The sequence below is a fragment of the Megalops cyprinoides genome, chromosome 17 (genome assembly GCF_013368585.1).
Source record: "Megalops cyprinoides isolate fMegCyp1 chromosome 17, fMegCyp1.pri, whole genome shotgun sequence".
Classification (NCBI taxonomy): domain Eukaryota; kingdom Metazoa; phylum Chordata; class Actinopteri; order Elopiformes; family Megalopidae; genus Megalops; species Megalops cyprinoides.
In genome coordinates, this window is record NC_050599.1 from 16,798,926 (window position 1) to 16,819,670 (window position 20,745).

The 20,745-nt window shown below is 43.7% G+C and overlaps 1 protein-coding gene across 1 annotated transcript in view; it reads right to left on the minus strand.

The window, feature by feature from the left end:
* Positions 1 to 20,745, minus strand: part of tbc1d32 (TBC1 domain family, member 32) — a 38,782-nt gene that overhangs the window by 13,447 nt on the left and 4,590 nt on the right. The window contains exons 8-26 of the mRNA XM_036549178.1: positions 20,396 to 20,499; positions 20,208 to 20,269; positions 19,947 to 20,097; positions 19,770 to 19,829; positions 19,088 to 19,190; positions 15,929 to 16,066; positions 15,486 to 15,575; positions 14,771 to 14,913; positions 14,258 to 14,385; positions 13,698 to 13,899; positions 11,789 to 11,868; positions 11,272 to 11,410; positions 10,108 to 10,195; positions 9,635 to 9,753; positions 8,607 to 8,726; positions 7,972 to 8,060; positions 3,207 to 3,329; positions 1,915 to 2,023; positions 911 to 1,004 (exon numbers count right to left, since the gene is read on the minus strand). Coding sequence (XP_036405071.1) covers positions 911 to 1,004; positions 1,915 to 2,023; positions 3,207 to 3,329; positions 7,972 to 8,060; positions 8,607 to 8,726; positions 9,635 to 9,753; positions 10,108 to 10,195; positions 11,272 to 11,410; positions 11,789 to 11,868; positions 13,698 to 13,899; positions 14,258 to 14,385; positions 14,771 to 14,913; positions 15,486 to 15,575; positions 15,929 to 16,066; positions 19,088 to 19,190; positions 19,770 to 19,829; positions 19,947 to 20,097; positions 20,208 to 20,269; positions 20,396 to 20,499 — 2,142 coding nt within the window. The remainder of the gene's footprint in view (positions 1 to 910; positions 1,005 to 1,914; positions 2,024 to 3,206; positions 3,330 to 7,971; positions 8,061 to 8,606; positions 8,727 to 9,634; positions 9,754 to 10,107; positions 10,196 to 11,271; positions 11,411 to 11,788; positions 11,869 to 13,697; positions 13,900 to 14,257; positions 14,386 to 14,770; positions 14,914 to 15,485; positions 15,576 to 15,928; positions 16,067 to 19,087; positions 19,191 to 19,769; positions 19,830 to 19,946; positions 20,098 to 20,207; positions 20,270 to 20,395; positions 20,500 to 20,745) is intronic.

A 20,745-nucleotide genomic window follows, 5' to 3' on the forward strand; every position in this document is an offset into this window, starting at 1 on the left:
ACTTTATTTTCAGGCTTTCCGTGAACTAGGTTTACCTTTCAAGCATAAGGTGCATAAGCAATCACCGCACTCATACATTTCCACCGGGGGCAAAATTTCCCGTCTTTGTGCATTCATTTGAACAGCGAGGCAACGTTGAATAAATCAGCCAGTAAATTAGCTCAGAGAAAATCAGGAACTGACTGAGTGCGACGATGAAATGATGGTGTTTTGTCATAACTGCGCTGAAGAGGGGGCAGGAGGGGAGGACATATTTCACTGCGAAACGGTGCCACTTGTTCTGCTGGTAGTATTCAACACTGTGTTTTCATAATGCGGCACTCATGCAAAACAGTCCTAAAACATTAAAGAGCCATTATATTAGAAAGTACGGATTTAGGCCAGCACAAAATCTGACTGTTCTGAGATCCTGCGTTTCACCAGCTTTCAACAGGAAATTTAAGCGCAGATTTCTCACTCAATACCAGCACTGAGTGTGGCGTGTCACTGAAATTCACAGGAAAATGTAACAGTATCTAACTAATGAAAAGAGAAACATAAAAATAAATTCACTGCTAAAAAATTGAGGGCAATGTGCAGTGCCACCAGGCTGAAAACTTGGCGCAAAGTGAGATGATAAAAAGCGGTTTCTCCCGATGAAAAATACAGGTTCCTGTCAGGCTCAGCCAACGGTTGCATGGGCTCATTTCACCTGCATGAGCATTAAATTATAATACTTTCCTTGGATTCCTTCTGAAAGCACACATGAATAAATGACATCGCAGGGACCCTGAAAACCATCACACACACAGAGAATGAGACTGATACCTTTCCGCAATAATTTGTGCACGACCCCATCAAGATTAAACTACGAGGGGAAAAAAGAGCATTCCGGAAAGAGGACGCGAGACAGGACGGGGTTTATTCTTACCCTGCTTACCGCAGGACGCCTTGGGGACATCGAGGATGTAACACTTGGGGAGCGGGTACGATGAAAACATAGGCCACGGATACGGGTCAGCACCCTAAAAATCAGGAAACACACAGCAGCCCCAGCAGGTGAAATTACTTCTCCCACCCCACCCCCTTTTTTCCTGAACTCATACATTATTCATTTTTTTTTTTTGATTGGCCTCTTTGCAGACTGGAATGGACTTTGTAGAACAGATATCAAACTTTGGCGTGACGCACTGTGGAATAAACGTGCCACTCCTCGCCCTCGTTCTATTTCCGCCAGACACAATGTACTCTAAATGTTAATGGGGTTTTTCTGCGCTAATGTTTATCTTCTTGACTTTGGCACTCCACCTGTGTGGCTTCCCAGAGTGAGTGCTTCAAATGTGTTTTCCAGGAGCTGACTGGTGATCAGCAGGCTCCCCGTCAGAGCGTGCCCTTTAAATGGAGAGAGGCCTTTGTCTGTGAGATATGAGCCATCTATGGCCCTCAGCGCACGGCTATCGCATCGCTGCCCTATCCGTGAAACCACAAAAGAAAGACGACGAGCAACAGAGCTCAGCAATTTCCTTAATAAAGTGCAGGCCGAGGGGCCATTCAAGAGTCGAGGAGATCATTCTGGGAAACAGGGTCCAGGATGAGGCCGTGGCATGGTTTGAAATGAAAACATGCACAGGAACGCAAAGAACCATACAGGAATCTCTGCAGGAATCTCAGCTTGAGCAAACTTTTACCCATCTCTCAAACTTTTTGTTTACACCTGATAAATCTGTACAACTGAGCCAATGAACAAAAGAAAGTGCAGCTGTTATAATGTCGACAATTCAACCTAGACAGCTATTTGTGGTTGCTTAACCAAAATCGAAGGTAAAAAAAACATCCCTGGCAATTTCCAAACAGCTTTCAAGAACAGTTCTGACATGGGGAGAGGGATCTGCGTAAACCGGCCATCCACGCCAAGCTCAGAGTAAGAGTGCTGACCTTCTGCAGACCTCTAGGGGGCAGGCTCCGCTCGGATGGACCCCCCACCACACCGACGCGCACCAGAATGTGATTCCTCTCCACAGACAGCCCGTCAATAATGAAGTCCCTGCAGACAAACAGACGAGCTATTCTGAGGAACACAGCAAAGGCATCCACAGCACAAAGCACTGTTCTGATGCTCACAGAGATCCCATTGTCTTTTCTGGGTTGCAAATAAAGGAATAGCCATGCTTACTAAAGAAAGCTGTGCTTGCAGCTGGCAAGTCAAAAAAAAAACTAACAGCACAAAGACTTTAAGCACCCCCCCCCCCCCTCCCCATAACAGTTATCTTGAGCACTGTAAAGCAGCACTCACTCACAGTTATTCTGTCAGAAGGACAATTCAGCATCATTTAAATTCATTCCCAGAGCGGAGGGCAGAAACATCCATTACCGAAGCGTTCCAAAAATCAAACTGTTTGCACTTTAACGGGCCTCGCAGTCATTTTGACCACACAGGAAATACCGTTATTTCAGAATTGTGATTTGATAGTGTTTTATCATGCTGTGATGCATTTTCAAATAAAAAAAGCTTGCTAGAGGCATCTCTTAAACTCAGTTCTAAATCTCCTCCAGGAGGAGAAGCTTGACCTGGGTGTGTCCTGACCAAACCTATCATTAGGGTGTGTTTTTGAGCTCCGCAGCACCGTGAAGAACACAAGACCTATGTGTTACTTCGCTGATGAAACTGACTGGTAAACATCGTTTTAAGACTTAGCGGAATTGGCCCTCACAGACTTTATGATCAGTAATTATTATTTCTGTTTCCCTGGTGATTGGCCTGTTGTTTGTTTTATATTGTATTGTATTCTAATGCATGCTGAATAATACAATTAGGTTGAATTAGTCATAGGTGTTCACAAGTTGTAACGGTTATTATTATTTTGTGTTGGCATTCATTGCAGTTTCTCGCAGTCCAGCAATTTGCCACTGTTTGTAAGAATCCATGAACGTTGAAAAATAAATGATGCTCTGGTATAAAATTGGATTTTAAAATATTTATCTAAAAAGGCTATAGCAATCATTTAAACTGTTCTCTTAAGGAACAGTTTCTGCGTCGGTGGACATAATTTATGTGTGAAACGAATTATGGAACTTCAGACGATTTATAAATCTTAAAGAGTTTTTTTTAACGTGCGTGTTGTTTTGACTGCGTTTTAAAGTTGGCCTCACCCCGCTTTATTAACCCACAAACAGCACACTCAGACTCTGTGAACATTAAAACTGAAGCACTGGCCAGCGTGACCTACCCATCCCCAGCAGAGGGGTCGCTGATGTTGTCCTTCTGGCTCCGCAGCAGCATATCAGAGACGCTGTACTGTGACTCCAACAGCAGGAAGGAGTCCAGGGTGCAGCAGATGACGCTGAGTAACCTGCACACAACATAGAAACAACGTCACTCCTCTGTGGCCCGGCTTTGGGTGCAACTTTCTTACAAACTGAACCAAATGTCAGCATTGTGCAGATATGGGTTTCTATTTTCATATTCTGTAACACGGTAAACAATAAAAATAATGTAATTTTTCAAACATGGTTAATTGAACTTTCCGTTTTTGCCATTTTTATGTCTATGCAGGTGCCCTTTCCAATACTGTATTTTTTGCCTACATAAGATAAAAACCTCCTGCTAAAATCTCTGGAGGAAACTCCCCAGAACACAGTCCAGACTCCATTTTCCACAATATGGTGAGAAATACCCTGATGTCTGCAAAACCTGGCTTTTCTGGGCCAGCGGTGGCCACCCAGATACACTAAGACTCCAAGATATTTGAATAGGCTTCCGCCTGCGGCTTGTAAATTGTAAAAAGCAAACAAAAAATTCCTGTTATCATAAATATGGCAAGGTACTTAACCCACAACTGCCTCAGTAAATATCTGGCTGTACAAATGGATAACATTGTAAAGAGCTGTAACCTATGTAGGTCGCTTTGGATAAAAGCGTCTGCCAAATGACTAAATGTAAATGTAAATGTAAATAGGATTTGGGCATCCAGACAAAGTGGCCTTTCTTTGCCACATGACAAAAATGCATATAGCAGTGGCAGGAGGAACTATTACAAAAACTGCAGAGCAAGTCTTTGGCAGTCTTACAGTGAACAAATCATGACAGTAAGACAACTCTTTAACTTTGGAAAAGAGAATTCACCAGGAAGAACATTTCACAATGAATGACCCTATAAGCTAATGCCATTAAAAATCACTGTCCCTGAAACTGTAATGCACTTTACTGTGAGACCTGTGACAATCCAACGGGTGATGGCAGACAGCGAGGCATGTGCTATCTTGGTTTACTCCTATTCTCAACTTGACTAGGAGCTTTGAAAAGCAATTGTTCGCCTGAAGTCCTTGCAAGGGTCAATCTTAAGCATGCTGATGTAGAAAGATGACGTGTAAAACCGAATACTTTCAACTAATCTTCTTTTACCCTCTCAAAATCAGGTTATTTTTGCCTTGCATCTAGCGCACCTAAAAGGTTACATTCTGAAGCTGACCTCTGCAGAAATGTTCATTTTTAACACCTGACTTAAAGCCAATTTGTGCTCACGTAAAACCTTTTCGCAGAACAGTAATGTAAAGAGAGTGGTATAAAAGCTATGATTTCTTTCTGCTGTCCCAACTTATTGCTTCCTGTTTCCCAGCAGTACATGGAGGGATAAATCAAATTGGTTTGCATAATAGAGAGAATGAATCCCTAACCGAGTTGTGGAACCGAATTTCAGCATTAAGTCTGCTGCTGAGAGAGAAATAGATCACGGAGGCCCAGATGGGTGTACCGCCTTGAGGACGCTGCAGATCTGTAGCAGCAATAAATTATAATGAAAAACCCCACAGATATGGGAGCTAAAAAGGACAGTGGCTGTAAAATTTAAGAAAACCAGGGTTTATTCACATTATGGTTATCATTTCCTAATCAGACCCTTAGATCTGTGACGCTTAAGAGACACACATGTCCCTCCTTCATGGCCCCTAACCACAGGAAGTGGTGCCCAGGTCTGATCTGATTGGCTGGGACTCCTCAGGGCACCATGTGCAATTCTACACACACCTGCTTCTCTGAACTGTAATCAGGAACCCGTGCAGGGAAAGGCCAGGAGCGTGAAAACACACTCTGAACACCAATCAAATCAGTGCGCCTCGCAGATCATGTTTCACAGGAATAATTCAAGTAATGTCCATAAGGAATTTAATGCTGATCATTCAGGTATTGCGCTCCTTTTGGCCGTGAGGATTTTCAAAGGCTGTTGTACTGAGAGCACCGAACACACCACACTACAGAGAGGCATCTACCACTCGGCACTGCTGCACCAGTGCAAATGGTCACATCCACTTTAAACATGAACACAAATGATAAACAAAAAGTTCTAACTTTACACCAATACATAGATGCTTGGAGCTAAAAGGCATTCCAACTACCACACTTCATAGCTTGCTATGCAGGCTCCTCTTGAAAAAAAGTTTAAAAAAATCTGGGCTATTTTAAAAGTTTTACTCCTCTAGTAATTCAGCATCAGCATCGACTGAAAATGTCTCCATTCATCTCTTATTCACTCCTCTAGACCCCAGTTCCGATAATTTTTACATCAAAGGGTAAGACTTTTCCTGTGTAAAAAGAAAATAAGTAAATTACCTCATGGAAACAGCATTCAGCATTCATTCATTACAGTCAAATGCTGGTTCAATTACTTTTTAATTGGGTAGACGCATAGCAACCTGTAGCCTACTCTTATCAATCAGGAAAAGTTAAGCAGGGCAACACCCTGCCATAAAGCACCTCCACCTCGTGCTGGTGGTCCATCGAGTAGAAACCAATGCCAAAGCACACTGACTGGGATTCTGTGCTTTTCTGGGTACCATCTCACACAAGATCTCATGGCTCTTTTCGCATGCAGCTCTGACTCTTTCGAGAGAGAGACACAGTCACACCAATCTCCCTGTGAACAGCACTTGGAGATCTGATGGAAGACTGAACGCCATACAGTGCAATTCAATATCACTTAATGTCTGAATGTGTGAGAGGGGGGGAAAAAATGAGCTGAGAGACTTGCGAAATTAGCTCTGAATAACGGCTCATGTAAATTACCCTGCCCCGATTTGTAAACAGGAAACATTTCTCTCCAAAACAAGAGTTTTTAATTGATCCATTTTGCATATTTCACGGGAACGGCTCTCCAGAGGGACCACGCTCCGGCTCTTTCATCTGACGCCACTCCCCTCCGACTCCTGACGCCCGCAACTGGGGCGAAGGCGCGCACGACTCATTTTCATTTCAAAATCAGATCGGCCCTCCAGCACAGAACAAGCCCAGAACGCACATTGCGATGCACCTCTCCCAGAACCAAGTAATGAGGAGCACTTCTGAGCTGCTAACGACTCTTCCTACAGCACCAGCGCAAATGAAAACACTGACAGCATTCTCGCCCGTCTTTGTTTGCCCCTCTCCATTTTATTAACTATGAAAATGGCTTAGCCTTATTGAAGATAATTTTGTCACTTAGTCTAGCCATTTTGTCAAAGCAAATGGTTTTATGCCCTTATCCTTTCACACGCCCAGCTATGTTCAGTCAGACGTGAAACACCGAGTGATAGCAGTTATACCTATGGCTGCTTTTAAGCTCCGGCTATCATTGCTATACACTGATACATAGACACAAAATACATTGTTTAAAGGTTCAGCTTATTCTTTTGTGATTATTTCATTATTTTTCCTTTGATTCCTTTTCTTCTCTGAGAAAATGAATAACCAGGTACAAAAGGCACACAGAGTTCCACAGAGACGCTCAACCCCATAAAGAGACTCAACCCTCCAGAGACATCTCTCTGCATGGAGAGATGAAGCGGAGGCCTAGGCGTGGCGGTGAGGAGTGAAAGGCAGCTCTGTGTTGGCGCAGATACACACGAGCCCCTCGCACCCCTGTGTGCTGAGTAACAGAGTGCAGGAGCCCCTCCCTGCATCTCTGTGCATTATTTATGCTTTAGTTCCGTGCAGGAGAACATCCTGTTTAATCGCGCCTTTTTACACACCCATAAACACACCAGCTGCCGCGCTTCCACTAGGATGCCGCGTTCCCACAAAGCGTCGTTTTCTTTCTTTCTGTTCCATACAGTGCTCAGGCGATGCCTTATGTGTGCAGAAGGATGCTAGAAGGTTGCGTTTTTGCTGTAGGGTGTGGTTGGGGTGTGACGAGGGTGTAGCTGGGTGTGGCATAGGAGGGGGGAGTAAGTCAGCCACATGCAATCTCTAACATGAATGACATTACATTACGTTATTTAGCTGACGCTCTTACCCAGAGCGACTTACATAGGTTACAGTTCTTTACAATGTTATCCGTTTATACGGCTAGATATTTTACTGAGGCAATTGTGGTTTAAACACCTTGCCCAAGGGTACAGCAGCAGGGGGAATCAAACCGGTAACCTGTCAGTTACAGTCCCGCTCCTTAACCACTATTCAACGTTGCTACGCTGTCCATGTGTGAGATCACAAAGGGAGAAGGATTGTTCAGTAGTTCATAAGGGGAGGAAAGATTATACTGGCTGCCACAGGAACCATGAAATACACAAACATCAGCCATTTAATCAGCACACTTAAGATAAAACAGATGAAACAGGCCTTTCCCATTTGCCTAGAACCTAGGGGTTCCCCTGTTGTTTATGGTCATCATACATCCATTTTTTCTGGTGCAAATTAAACACTGTCTCCTGGCTTGCAAGAGTAAGCCAGATGGTTGCCCAGTGACTACAAAAATCGTTCAGACTTTACGGCATATACACATCTTCTTTACAAACACAGAACAGCAAGCTCAGACATCAATTAATGACAAGGAAAGCTGTTTGTATGCAAAAAAGCACAACGGTAACATACAGCACACACTGTATCTTGTATTGATCTGTGAAGTAAGACAGAGTCTAATGTAAAACATACTAATCAGCCACTAAGTGAATATGATATTCTTCCCTTGTAACATATGGCTGCTGTCACATTTTAAAAGGAGAGGGAAGGCAGACTGATCTTACCTCAAGCCAAACGTGTGGGACTGTTCGTAGTTGAACAGCGAGTGAATTTTTGCGTCTGAATTGATTATAATCAGCCTGTCCATCAAATCCTTCAGGGGGATAAAAAGGGGAACAATTTTTCATTATATTAATCAGTGAGTGATAACAGGCAACAAGCACATGTTGAGGAAAATTTCGTATTTGTTTCCTTTAACTGGTTTTCACATATGGATATGAATAATGGGCAGATTAATAAATACACTGCACCAGGCCACAGCAGAGGGCTTGAGTTGGCTCTGCGAAAACAGACCACCTACACAATGTACAGTCATCCCTAAACTAGGCTGGATCAGGCTGGACCTGCTGTAGAGTTACACACACACTATCTACCATTCAGAATTGCTGAGATTCACTGGTTAAAGCATGTCCTCTTGTGGTAAAACCTAACACTGCAACTGGACTGAACACAACACATCCTGGGTTGTGTCTGGTTTTCTTCTGGTTTTCTACCTCAGGTTCCCCTTTAGCCAGAGCGGCCTTGTGCTGCTCTGTTGGCGTAACTGGCGTTATGGAGTGAGCTGTCCATTATCCCCTGCGACAGTGACTTACAGTGACCTTCCATGACACTAGAGTACCGAGAGATGGATGGAACTCACGGAAATAGAGGTGGGCATCTCTCTCAGGGGGTATTCGGCCTTGTTGGGAAGCGGCTGGCCACCCAGAAGCTCCCAGACTGCGTGGGAGGATGACAGCAGATTCACCAGGGCCAGGAAAGACTGCGAGGGGTGGCGGGTGGGGGCGGGGGGGGAGGGGGTTACAGGGGTCAAATGGGCAGCCAGTGGCAAAATATGTGCTTTCTGCTCTGGGTCAGTGGGTCAGGGTCATTTCGTGGTCAGTGTAACAGTGTAACAGTTCACAGGGTACTGGAAACAGTAAAGAGAACCTTTACATTTTTCAACAGTACAAACGTATATAAAAACTACAACCATTTTCAGAATTTCATATATCTATCAAAACATATTACTTTTGATCGTTTTCAGAAATATAGCAGAAATATTGGCATTTCATGAAGCAAAATGTCAGGAAAATTTTTAAATGATAAAGTATTAATACAGTACTTGTTATGTGAATATCAACGCTTTTATCTAAGCATACATTAAACATTAAAAATATATTACACATGAAACTAAGGGATTTTTTTACAGAGGTTCAGTGCATATAAAAGACAAGATTAAAATTAGTTGATGAATACATGTGTTCATTAGGACAGGGTATCCTGATGTCCATTTTTTGATTAGGAAGAAAGCAAATCATATACAAGCTTCACAATATTTATATCTTTCTTTTTGAAAATGACATGAATAAAAAGATGAGAGAGTGATCCATTCTTTCATCTCTCTTGCAGCTCATTTCCATATGGTATAGAAACATATGCACACATGGCTTTAACCCACTCTGGAGAAGTACAGTGGGGATTGGGCTCAAGCAGGCCTTGCCTATCACAGAGACCTCCCCACAGACACAACCCTGCAGCGAATTCATTAGCATAGTGATTAGGGCTCTCAGAGCTCCGGGGTTGAGGGTTCAAAGCCCTAGCAATTGACTTTTACTTTTACCCATGATGCCCTGGGAGATGTGTGATAGCACGGCATGCCGGCAGGTTTAAACAGTAGGGAGGCAGTACCTTCTGACAGCTCCTGTCGATGGGGTCCATGGGGGTGGACTTGGGGTGAAGCACCCTGGAGTCTTCTCTCCCACACTCCAGAGCCGACCACAGCTCCACCACGATGGCCTGAACAAATCCTGAATCCCCAGAGCATAGCCATCAATAAAAGTCACTCTAAACTGGTGTTTCATGACCTTGTTTTAACAGTTAGTCATAATAGTGTGTGGTTAATAAATAAACATAAAAAAGCATATGGCTGTAAGAATGAGGCAAAGGCCAGCACAACTGAAGATATGATAGTGACTGTAAAAACCAATAATCACTGAACCTCAAACGCCAACACACAAACAACTTAATAAACCATAAACCTGGCATAAACCATGTCCTTTCTGCTGTCATTTCAGGTTCTGATCCTGAAAAAGGGTACACAGATTCTTTCAGTCACACTGCATCATCACACCCAATCCCTGTCAACTGCCTGTTCTTTTTACCTGAGCTGTGAAGAGCCACCGCGCCAGGCGCCGTAGCCGCCACCTGCGTGACCATCACCCCGTAGCCAAACTTCTCACACCTGCTCACCTGGACCGAAACAAAAGCCCGCCAGACAGGAGCAAAAGCATGTGAGCGGGAAAAAACTGCAGCCTGCAATTTGTGCTGGCCAGCAGCTCTGCGCTAGCACCAATGCATGATTAATCAATGGGACCACAGCTGCTTATTAAGGGGACAGAAACACACAGGTGAAACGCTAGAGAATTTTTCAGTTAGTAACGAGCGATGTCCCCTGGGAAAGCACCGTGGCACAGCGAGTACGCCGACACAGAGCTGAGGACACACACTTCACAAAGATCAGAGAAACTTTTTAAGGAAGCGCATCAATGCAGTACGGAGAGGAGAGGGAGATGTGAGAAATGATTTGACACAAATGACATGGAGTTAAGAGTTTTACTGTTACTTTTCACTAACAGTGATTGTTCCACAAGTGCTGTGAGGAGTAGTTTCCAAGACTTATTCTGTAGATAGAGGGCAATAACATTAAACACAAATGACTTTTATACACTGCGCGCAACATCTTAGCTGACTGGTGTTGTTGCAATTTAAAAATAGATGAGCTTAATTACTGTTTTGTGCTGAAAAGTGAACAAAACCAATACAGTAATTAAAAAGCAAACAATGTATCCATGTAAACAACTCCCATCAATACTCGCTGTGAATTTCACAAGGGTAGGCAGTATGCAAATGACGAACACGGGGTGGTTCATTTAAGGACACGCCAAGGAGGGATCAAACTCAACTCCACTGCAGCAGTGTGAGCACTGACTCTGGCCAGCATTTGCACAGGTGTGATATCTAATATAAATCTCTGGGTAATCTAATATCTGAATATTCTTGGCAAGCATGCAAGTGACTCAGTGAGCTTTCATTTATTTATGTATTTATTTTTTATTCAGTGTGTGAGGTTTATTCGCAGTCCTACAGGACATACACAATCAGGTGTGCCTGCAGCTTCTGTTTATCAGATTTGCATTCATATTCTTATATTACAAATATGTGACCCCGTACCATTCCGGGTACAAGTCCAGTCCTGCCACAGCGCTGCCTTGTGGTGCATCAGTGATCAACCACCGGCAGAGGCAACCCTGAGGACATCCCTGTACCTGCAGTTTCTTGGTGAACCTGGTGAACATGTAGGTGACGCATTCGGCGATCGCGCCGGTCTGCTGGAGGAGGAGGAGGCCTTTGGGCGTGGCAGCAAAGTTCAGCAGGTTATCCAGCAGCGTCTCCTCCCAAGCGAGCCTGAGATGGGGGAAAGGTCAACACCCTCACAACAAAATAACTGTATCCACAACACCAGCCTCACAAATCACTTTTATTTGGGTTATTTTGGGAAATTTTCCTTGAGCAGGCTTATGTTACCACTCTGCAATGTCTCAGTAAGCACTTCCAAAAAACACTCTTGTGCTGACAGACACACTGGCATAGGTTGTGTTATGTCACCATCCGTGTCACTGGCGACACAATCATGTCAGGACCCTTCACAGAAAGTGTTCATGTTTACTTTCGGTACACAGTGTGCCTGGCAGCAATTACGAAACTCCAGATATCAGCTTGTTCTGAACACAGCGGAATCATTATAATCTGGCCTGAGGGGAGACAACCGTTGGCGTCACTCACAGCTTCTGCAGGCCCGGAGAGGACAAGACCGGCGCAGCCCCAGGGACGGGCGTAGGGACTCTCTCCGACAGGGAGCTCGTCTGTGAAGAAGAAAACTTCAAGAATGAGTCTTCGTTTTTATGCGACGTCTAACTATTTCAATAACGAGGAGCTCATCCATCGGGGGCCCTCGACTCTGCTCTTTGTTTCCGGGCCTTTCTTTGCCTTCCATGTGAAAGCCTGGCGCGTGCTCTGAAGGATTATTCATGCGAGCGGCTCAGAGAGCTTCCTCTCGCCGTCACTTCGCCCTTCACAGCCATCGAGTCGGACGCCTGCTCGCTTTCATGTTGTTTTGTCTGCCTGCTTTGCCGGGGAAGCTGGGTTTCTCAGGGCTCCGCCGCTTCGAGCCACACTGAGATCTGAAAGACTACTGGAGCTTTATTTGGGAGCTTCAGTCGCATGGCCAGTGATGGTGGGTTTACTGACGCGGGCAGCAAGTTATCCGCACGCCGGCGGACACTACATTTCACAGTGATCTTTTTGTGATCTGAACTTGGTGAGACTGTCTTGAGACTAGCCACAATCACACAGCCTGCTGGATCATTCACATAATTAATTCATATTAATTTTGGCAAAGTTTACATTTGCCATAAACAACAATGCTTGATGAAATCATATGACGTAGTATGTGATTGGAAAATAATCTGGCAACCATAGTGCTTGCACAACTATATACAGACCATGGTATTAATATGCCTGTACATGGTACATGTGGCTCCTCTGTTGTGACTGTACTGAAAAGGCTTAAAAAGTCTTGAATAAGAAATCACAAGTCTGGTGTGACCACCAGCAAACGAGTTTTAGAATTTTAGAGTTTTAGCTGTCACAAATATATAATGACAGATTCTACTCTCTGGTGTCATTTTGTGGCAGCAACCATAGTGAATAGTTCCTTTTGCAATAACCAGTGGACCTAAACACTGTCATTTGGAAAAAAACAGGAGTGAAATATGTTCTGACAGTGGTGTAAAACCTGCAGTGGGTAAAACACGTATTTTTGTCTCGAGAAAGTTGAATGGTGCCTTTTGAAGAATAAAAAAACAGCATGGTTTGACAGGTAGTGATGTGACTTCATAGCAGTAGGGGATTCAAGATCATCACTTCCGGATGTGAGAAGAACTCGTATATTTAATGTTTAATCTTTCATGATGGAGCAGCACAAAAGCACTCTTGTATTCAGGCTTTATTGACCGCATTTTCCAACTCGAACGAATCACTGCCTTTCTCATCCAACATTAAATCACTTCATTCTGGCAAAGGAAACCTTAAGACAAAGGTCAGTCTTTTACAGAGCATAGCTGGACTACTGTGTTAATCAGAAATAGGCACAGGGGAGTGGTGTGTCAAGACAACCTCAGACCAGGAAGATCCTGGATTCTTGAGAAGGAAAAATGAGTTTCAGATCATTAGTACTGAAGTTATCCATCAATAAGAGTTACGCAATGCAGGTGCTGTAAAAGTATATGCTTCGATTTGTGATAAACCTATCCCTGTGACAGGCCCTCCTTGCTCTCATTCTCAAACATGACTTTCCGATGTGTCAGTTTATAGTATAAAGTTATACTGGCAATGATTAATTAATGAACAAAGACTCTTTTCATTTAACATGTATATATCCGTAAGACTAACTAAGGAAGTAGACTGTTGACTGTTGAGGTTGAAGAAAAGGTGACACAGTCTTTTACAAAAGCCTTTTCATTAAAAGCCTATGACCAAAACATACGCTTTGCCTGCTCGAATGTTTTGAGGATCTGGGTGACCTACTGTAGAAACAGCACCGTTTCATGAACATCCACACTCGTGGGCAAAACATATACACACATACTCACACAGACACACACATACACACACACACACACACGGACCATACCTTTCTCCAGGCCCTGGCGATACATGTGTGGAGGCCATATGGGCGGAGCTCCTCCAGACCCTCGCAGGTGTTGTACATCTGTCTGCAGACGAAGATGAAGGCCCCGCTCACGCAGGGGGGCGTGTCCGTTTCGGACAGAACCCCCAGCTCATCAGCCAGGAGCCTCTGGGTAAACTGGACAATCACGTGTGCTGCCGAAATCCTATCACAAAACGAGAGAACACTTCACTGCCCAAGGAATCACAAAAAGGGCTGTGCAGTAACCATAGGAATGGCAGCACAGATACATTGTAAACCCTTGGTTACATTTTAAGAAAAGACCATGGGAATGACCTTGGAATACCAGCTTCAAAGGTCAAAGTTCAACATCATTTTATATATTACCTAAAGAAATGGTACATGTAGAGGAATACTTTTCTGTATGATTCCTGAAATATAGACCCTAGAAGGACCAGATGGACATTAATATTTTAACAAGTTGAGTACCACCACTGCAGTAAAAACACATTTTTTGGAGAGCCTGTACTTGAAATTGCTTGTCCTTACAATGCTGTTCTTACCTTTCACCCTCAGCAGACACCAGACTTCTGTCATACAGAAAAAGTGACAATCCCCGCTCTGTGGTGGCGATTCTCGCCAGAATGTCCGCTATATGAGTCAATGTGGTCTCTGGGGACTTTAATTTCATCTGCAATATGAAGACACGATGACACATCTTCAGGCAAGCTGAGTGCTGACACCAAATCAGAATCAGAAAATTGCACATTATGTTTGAAAGGCTTCATACAAATAGCTTCTAACTGTGATGTTTAGCGCATTTCACCATGGTTTAATGGGTTCAGTTAGCAGTATTTGCCAATACCTGACTGGCTCAAATTCATGGTTAAATCAGACATCTGAGCCGTTAGCAAGATGTATAAATTCATTTTTGATCAGGATGAGGTTTGTGAAACGCCCATAATATTACCAGTTACAAAAACTGCTTTGAATCATTCTCCATAATACAATACAGTAATATACGGTGTCCTCAAAGTAAAAACATGGACCACAGTCCAAGTGTGGTTGGTTCTGACCTGGTCCCCTCTGAGTAAGGCGACAAGCGGAGACAGCAGTGTTTCTATCACGGAGGTTTGGTACAAGCACTCGATTGCACACTCCGTGCGGTCACACAGCGTTCGTAACGCCTCCATCACAAGGCTGGTGGGCGAGAGCGAGTCTAAAACACAACACACACATACACACACAGGGCCATGTCAGCATTCTCTCCCTGGCAGGAATAAAGCCTCAGGCGCATTTCAGATAACCTCGCTCACGGTTACTAACGGCCGGGGCGTGGTATCGTCGTCTCTCTGCGTAGGGAAGGAAAAATCTGCCACCCTAAGCGCATTATCGATCCTTTTCAGACAGGAGGGGCAGTATTGGTCACAGCGTTGAGCAAGGGCTTGTCTCCATCCACCCTACCTTTATGACTAAAAATCAGATTACTAATGTCAAAGTCTATGACGAGGCCGCTCCACCCCAGCCAGAAACAGAGATATGGTGTACCCCGGTTCACTATCACAGAGTAGTGATGAGAATAAATCTGTCTGACACAGCCCTTGGGCGTGCACCAACTGCACACACTGGCACAAAATACACACAATAAAATCAGGATCTGGTGTTGCTTTGCTACAATCTGAATTATTCACGTTTATATGACTGTTAAGATGCTGCTTTAACCAGATGTGTCCCGCTGAATGTAGATTTGAGAATGAGTCAGAGAATCGCTTCGGCCACAGCGGGCTCCACCTGCATGCGTGGTCCTGCTGGATGGTGCCTTAGGGTGCTGGTACAGTGTTCTAATCAGGATCCCAATCAAGTCTGTGAGCGTGACTGGATCTGCATTGGAAAGAAGAGCTGGCATTAATAAAGTGTTAGATGCTAAATAACAATTCTGTGGGCTTGCAAGGCACAATGAATACGTTTTTTTTCCATTTTCAGTCTTCACAAGCTTAGTAACAGGCTTTCCTCAGCACCACTTTCACTTCCATGATATTTCCCATTTATTCAGCTTATTCAAGCACCAGGCCTCAGGGTTCAATACCAGTGCTGAAGCAGATGTAAGTTCATTGCATTCTGGGCAAGGGTCGAGTTCTCTAACCTGCCCTTAAATATATCCATAATTAATCTACGTTCTCCTTTAAGCTGATGCTTGAAATTAAATCCAGAGGTTCCCTGGTATCATGCCTTACCTTTTGCTTTGCTCACTTGGATGGGGAAAAGCTTTCTTCCGTTGGTGTACATAAGCAGCCTTCCCAGGACACAGAGGGAGTGAACGAAGTGCACATACTCCAGCTCCTTAGCTGTGTACCGCGTCCTCCGCGTGCCATCTGGAGCGACACAGCACACAGCGCTCACAGACAGCTGTCACAGATACTGTCACACACTGTCCACCATTGGCCTCTCCCTCTCAAGGGGATACTGTGCCTGTCGGTGTCCATCTCTTTCATTTCCAATTTTAACATTTTTAAAATTTTAAGTACCAACGCAAGCATATTTCATGTTCATTCCATGGGGCAGCAGCGTAGCACAGTGGTATGGAGCAGGGCACGTAAATGAAAAGTTGCTGGTCTGATTCCCCGCTCGGGCACTGCTGCTTAACCAACTGCCTCAGTGAATATCCAGCTGTATAAATGGATAACATGTAAAACTGTAACCTATGTAAGTAGCTCTGGATGTCTGAGTGTCTGCTAAATGACCGTAATGTCATGTAATGTCATTCCAAATACATTATTTACATCCTTATCCAGAGTGACGTCTATAGCTTGACACTTACAAAAGGTATCCCATCTGCACATGGAACCTACAGTCTCCTGATTACATGCCAAATTCCCCAGCAACTCCTAAGTAAGATTCAGTGCACCAAGAGCAGCAGTGTGGAACATCTCTGAGACTCCAGTGAAGCAGAGCACTTTATTTTAGGCTATTTGGACTGAACTAGCAACTCTCCCCCTGAAAATCAAAGGCGCCCTTCCTATCTGTAAGGCACTGTGCCTGCCGGTCTCCTGCTGAGAGCAGCGGTGGTCAGCACGACTGCTGTTCAGCTGGGAGTAAGCAAAGTGTGAAAAGCCCTCCAAGCCCCCTCCAAGCATCACTAATGCAGGATCAGTAGATCTCTCTCCCCTTCACCTTCTCCATCTCCCTCTCCCCTCAATCTCTCTCTATCTCTCTCTCCCTGCCTCCCTGCTTTGCTCCCTCCTTCATAAAGCTGATAATTCCAGCAGCTGCTCTCCTGATGGCACACCCCCCTACGCTCAGGCCCTAACGACAGCAAACGCACCTGGATTCGCTTATGGAGGAAGGACACGAAGCATCAATCTTCGGGACAGCCGAGCTTCAGACACCAACACGTAACAAGATATCCCTCATTTCAGCCCATTTTCAACAAGATTAGCGGACTCAAAAGGTGGAAAAACTGGTGTCGGAGCAGAGCTGCTGAGAAGCAGTGCTCAAAGCTGCTGGAGGCTAAAAAAGCTATTAGCAACGCCAAACTGGGTATGTAGGCCCGAGGGAACAATAACCAATCTTCTCTTCTTTAAAAAACCTTCAGGGGCATGGAGACGTTCACATCGATTTCAACCGAATCTGCTGTCTTAACAATATTTCAATCTGACAAAAGTTAATTTCACATCATCAAAAGCGGCGCCGGCCAAATTGCTTACAGAGCAGACAGATAAAATAAACAATGCAAATAAGATTAGGAGACAGTCAGGAAATACACAAACTGCATATTTTTACAGAACTTTCTGCGTGCGCAAGGTGAATGTGTTCCACATTCGCACATATCTAATCTAAAAACATCCTCCTGGCTGCAGCACAGTGTGTGATTACACTCCGGCAGACAACAATGCCAGCTTTTCTGCCATTCAGCGCAGTATTAAATACCCCTCTGTCTGAGTCTGGGACATCACTGATTCAGGATCAGTGCAAACTCCTACGCCTGGGTGAGGGCTGATTTGACTGCCACGCTGCACAGCTGCATCCCAGACGGCACACAGCAGACAGCACACGGCACTCAGTGCTATCTCCCAGGAGAGACACTCCTGGCCCTGCTGATAGCACAGCCTCCAAGGCCAGAGAAGGGGGGGGCGAGCTGTCACGGCACACAGAGAGAACCAAACAGCGGCCACAAGGACAGCAGTCAGATGCTGACACACGACGGCACATCTCTCTGCCCGCCTGCACTCCCAATGCAGCGCCCCTGCGCTGTACCCACAGCGACGGGGAGAATCTAAAGCAGGTACAAACGGAGAGAGAGCAGAGCCCTGTCTGGTGGACTCAACACGGGGCAAAGAAGGCTGGGAAAGCTATTAGGCACTCCAGATTGGGACGCAGGCCATGGGGAATAATAATCAAATCTCTCTTCGGCCACCTTCACGCGCATTATGTATGTGTGCAGACTGTGACGAAATCCAATAGAGGCGCTCCTCTTTGTGACCGAAACCTACTCTGCCCCTTTTTGATACCTTATGTATAAAATATTCAAAATGCAAATTAAAGTCGTAACATTTAATTTCCCCTGGTAAAAATCCCCACTACCAGACAATGAAAGTTAGAATAACTTGCTATAAAAAGACACAGGTGTGGATTCAAAGTCCCCGCAGCACCGCACAGCTTATCCATTAGTAAAGATGCAGGTAGGAACATGAATTATTTGACCTTTAGTGAGATATCATACCGATGGGTCTTATCTGAGTGTTTGTGATTTCCATGGTTTCTCCGGAAAATCTGTAGTCTACACTCAGAAGAAATATTTATTGAATAATTGTAATGGTGGTCCTGTACTGGACAAAAAGCTTGTACAATATGATTATGAAAACATATAGTTTAGTTACATGAAAATATTGACAGCGTATTGTCAATATTCCACATATTGACAATCCACTTAATTGTGTCATATGTAAAGTTATTGACTGTGACACATAAAAACTATCTGCTTTATTTCAACAACATTTGCTTAATCATAAAGATAATATACGCACATATATTCTGATGAATTTGAATGAAATATTTTTCCTTTCAAACCAATGCTTTCTTGATATATACATTGGTAAAATAAGAGTGTTAGAGTGGAATGAAAACCTCCAAATTTGAAATTTCTGAAAAATGTCTTAAATAATAAAAAAATAAAACAATAATTCAGAATTTTGAAACATAGTTTTAGTTATATTCAAAAGGCAGCAAATCACATCAGGTGGACAGAATCAAAGCATTATAATTCAGAATAAAAGACCCTGCATTTCTAAACCACACTCTATGAAATGAATCAATGCATTATATATCAGAGTGTATGATAGTGCTTTTCTAAGCTTTGCTGATGTGGGAGTGAGAACACAGAGGTTTACACATACCAATCTGCTGGTATTCCATTGCGTGGGTGAGAGCCGAAGCCTCGTCAACAACTTCCTCACGAGACTCAAAGTAATAAATGCATTGCTGAAGAGCTGCTACAATCTAGAAAACAAGAACACTCATTTAAATCTTAAACAGTGTATTTAATAGTTCTCTAAAATTCCCACACTGGCAAAAATAATTACATTACATTATATTACATTACATCATTTAGCAGACGCTCTTACCCAGAGCGACTTACGAATAAGTGCATCACTATGCTAAGAGTAGACATCATAAGGTATTACAAGATTAATTAAACAATCAATTAAACAAAATATCTGAGAAATTAGTTTGACTTACAGTCATTATTTATATGATTATGTATATCATTGCAGTCATTATACTTATAGTGATCTCAAGTATAGATTGCTTCATAAATTGCTCTCAGAGGAAGGATGATCAGATTTGGACAGCACTACACTGCATAGCATAACTAACACAGAAAACGCAGGCTGTTACTGAAACAAATTTGTACATCCAATTTTCACCTTGTCAGAATTGGGAGAGTGAAAAGATTACAGACAGAGGGCAATCAAAGCTGAAACCCAGAGGAGCCTGGGAGAGGAGAATTATCTGCTTCACCTTTCGCTGTTCTCATTAACTTCTGGCAGGGGAACTCAGTCAAACTAATACACTCACCAGAGACCTGTACTTCTTTTCCAGGAGGCCCAGCACTACAGTCCTGCTGTAGTAACCATGCTGAAAGACAGGAGGGTGGAATCTGTGCAAATGCACGTATGTGCAATATGTGCAACTGACCACGGCTGTCTAGGCCATGGCTAATGTTTAATGATGTTGCCTCAGTGACTTGCTCACCATCCACTTTTTGAACCAGGTGGCTCTGATGTCCAGCAGGGCGATCAGGTGAACGGGCTGCAAGGGCTTCCCTGATCCAGGTGACCCCGCACTGGGTTCCACATACAAAGACAGGAGCGACAGAGTGCTGTCTATGATCTCTTCCATGTACCTGGAGACACAAGACACAAACACATTCAAGGAAGCAAATGTCTGAAAAGTACACACAGAATACTTGGAATTTGAAATGTCCCATTTCAAATACAGGAGTAAGCGACACACTTCTCTGGGTGACGAATCCAGAATGATGTCACTTCCTTTTGGAAATCGTTCATTAATCGCATCTAGGGAAAAAGAAAGAAACATAACATTCTTTACGTGTGTTTGTGTATACGTTTTTTAAGCATGAGCTTCATGACTAACATAAGATGAACATACAAGAATGAAGTGAGGAAATCAGTGTAACATGCCTGTTTTAGCAGTCGTGTCATGTCCTGCTCATTTACATCTAACATGGCAGATCCAGAGGGAAAGCTCCATCTCTGGAGAAGGAAGTCAGACTCCAGACTTTTTGCTACACACAGAAATTCAAGAAATATTGTAACATACATCAGGCCACCGAGCAGTAATCTTAAATCAGGTAGACTGAAATTAACAAAAAAACTGGTACTTATTTATAGACCAAAAAAATACAATCACTTGGCATAAAAAAACATCACAGAATGCAGCGTAAATGAAATAAATGAAAGCATTCACATCTGTATGTCATGGTTGTGACACATGAAAAAAAACTATTATTTGAGAACAATATATGACAGGT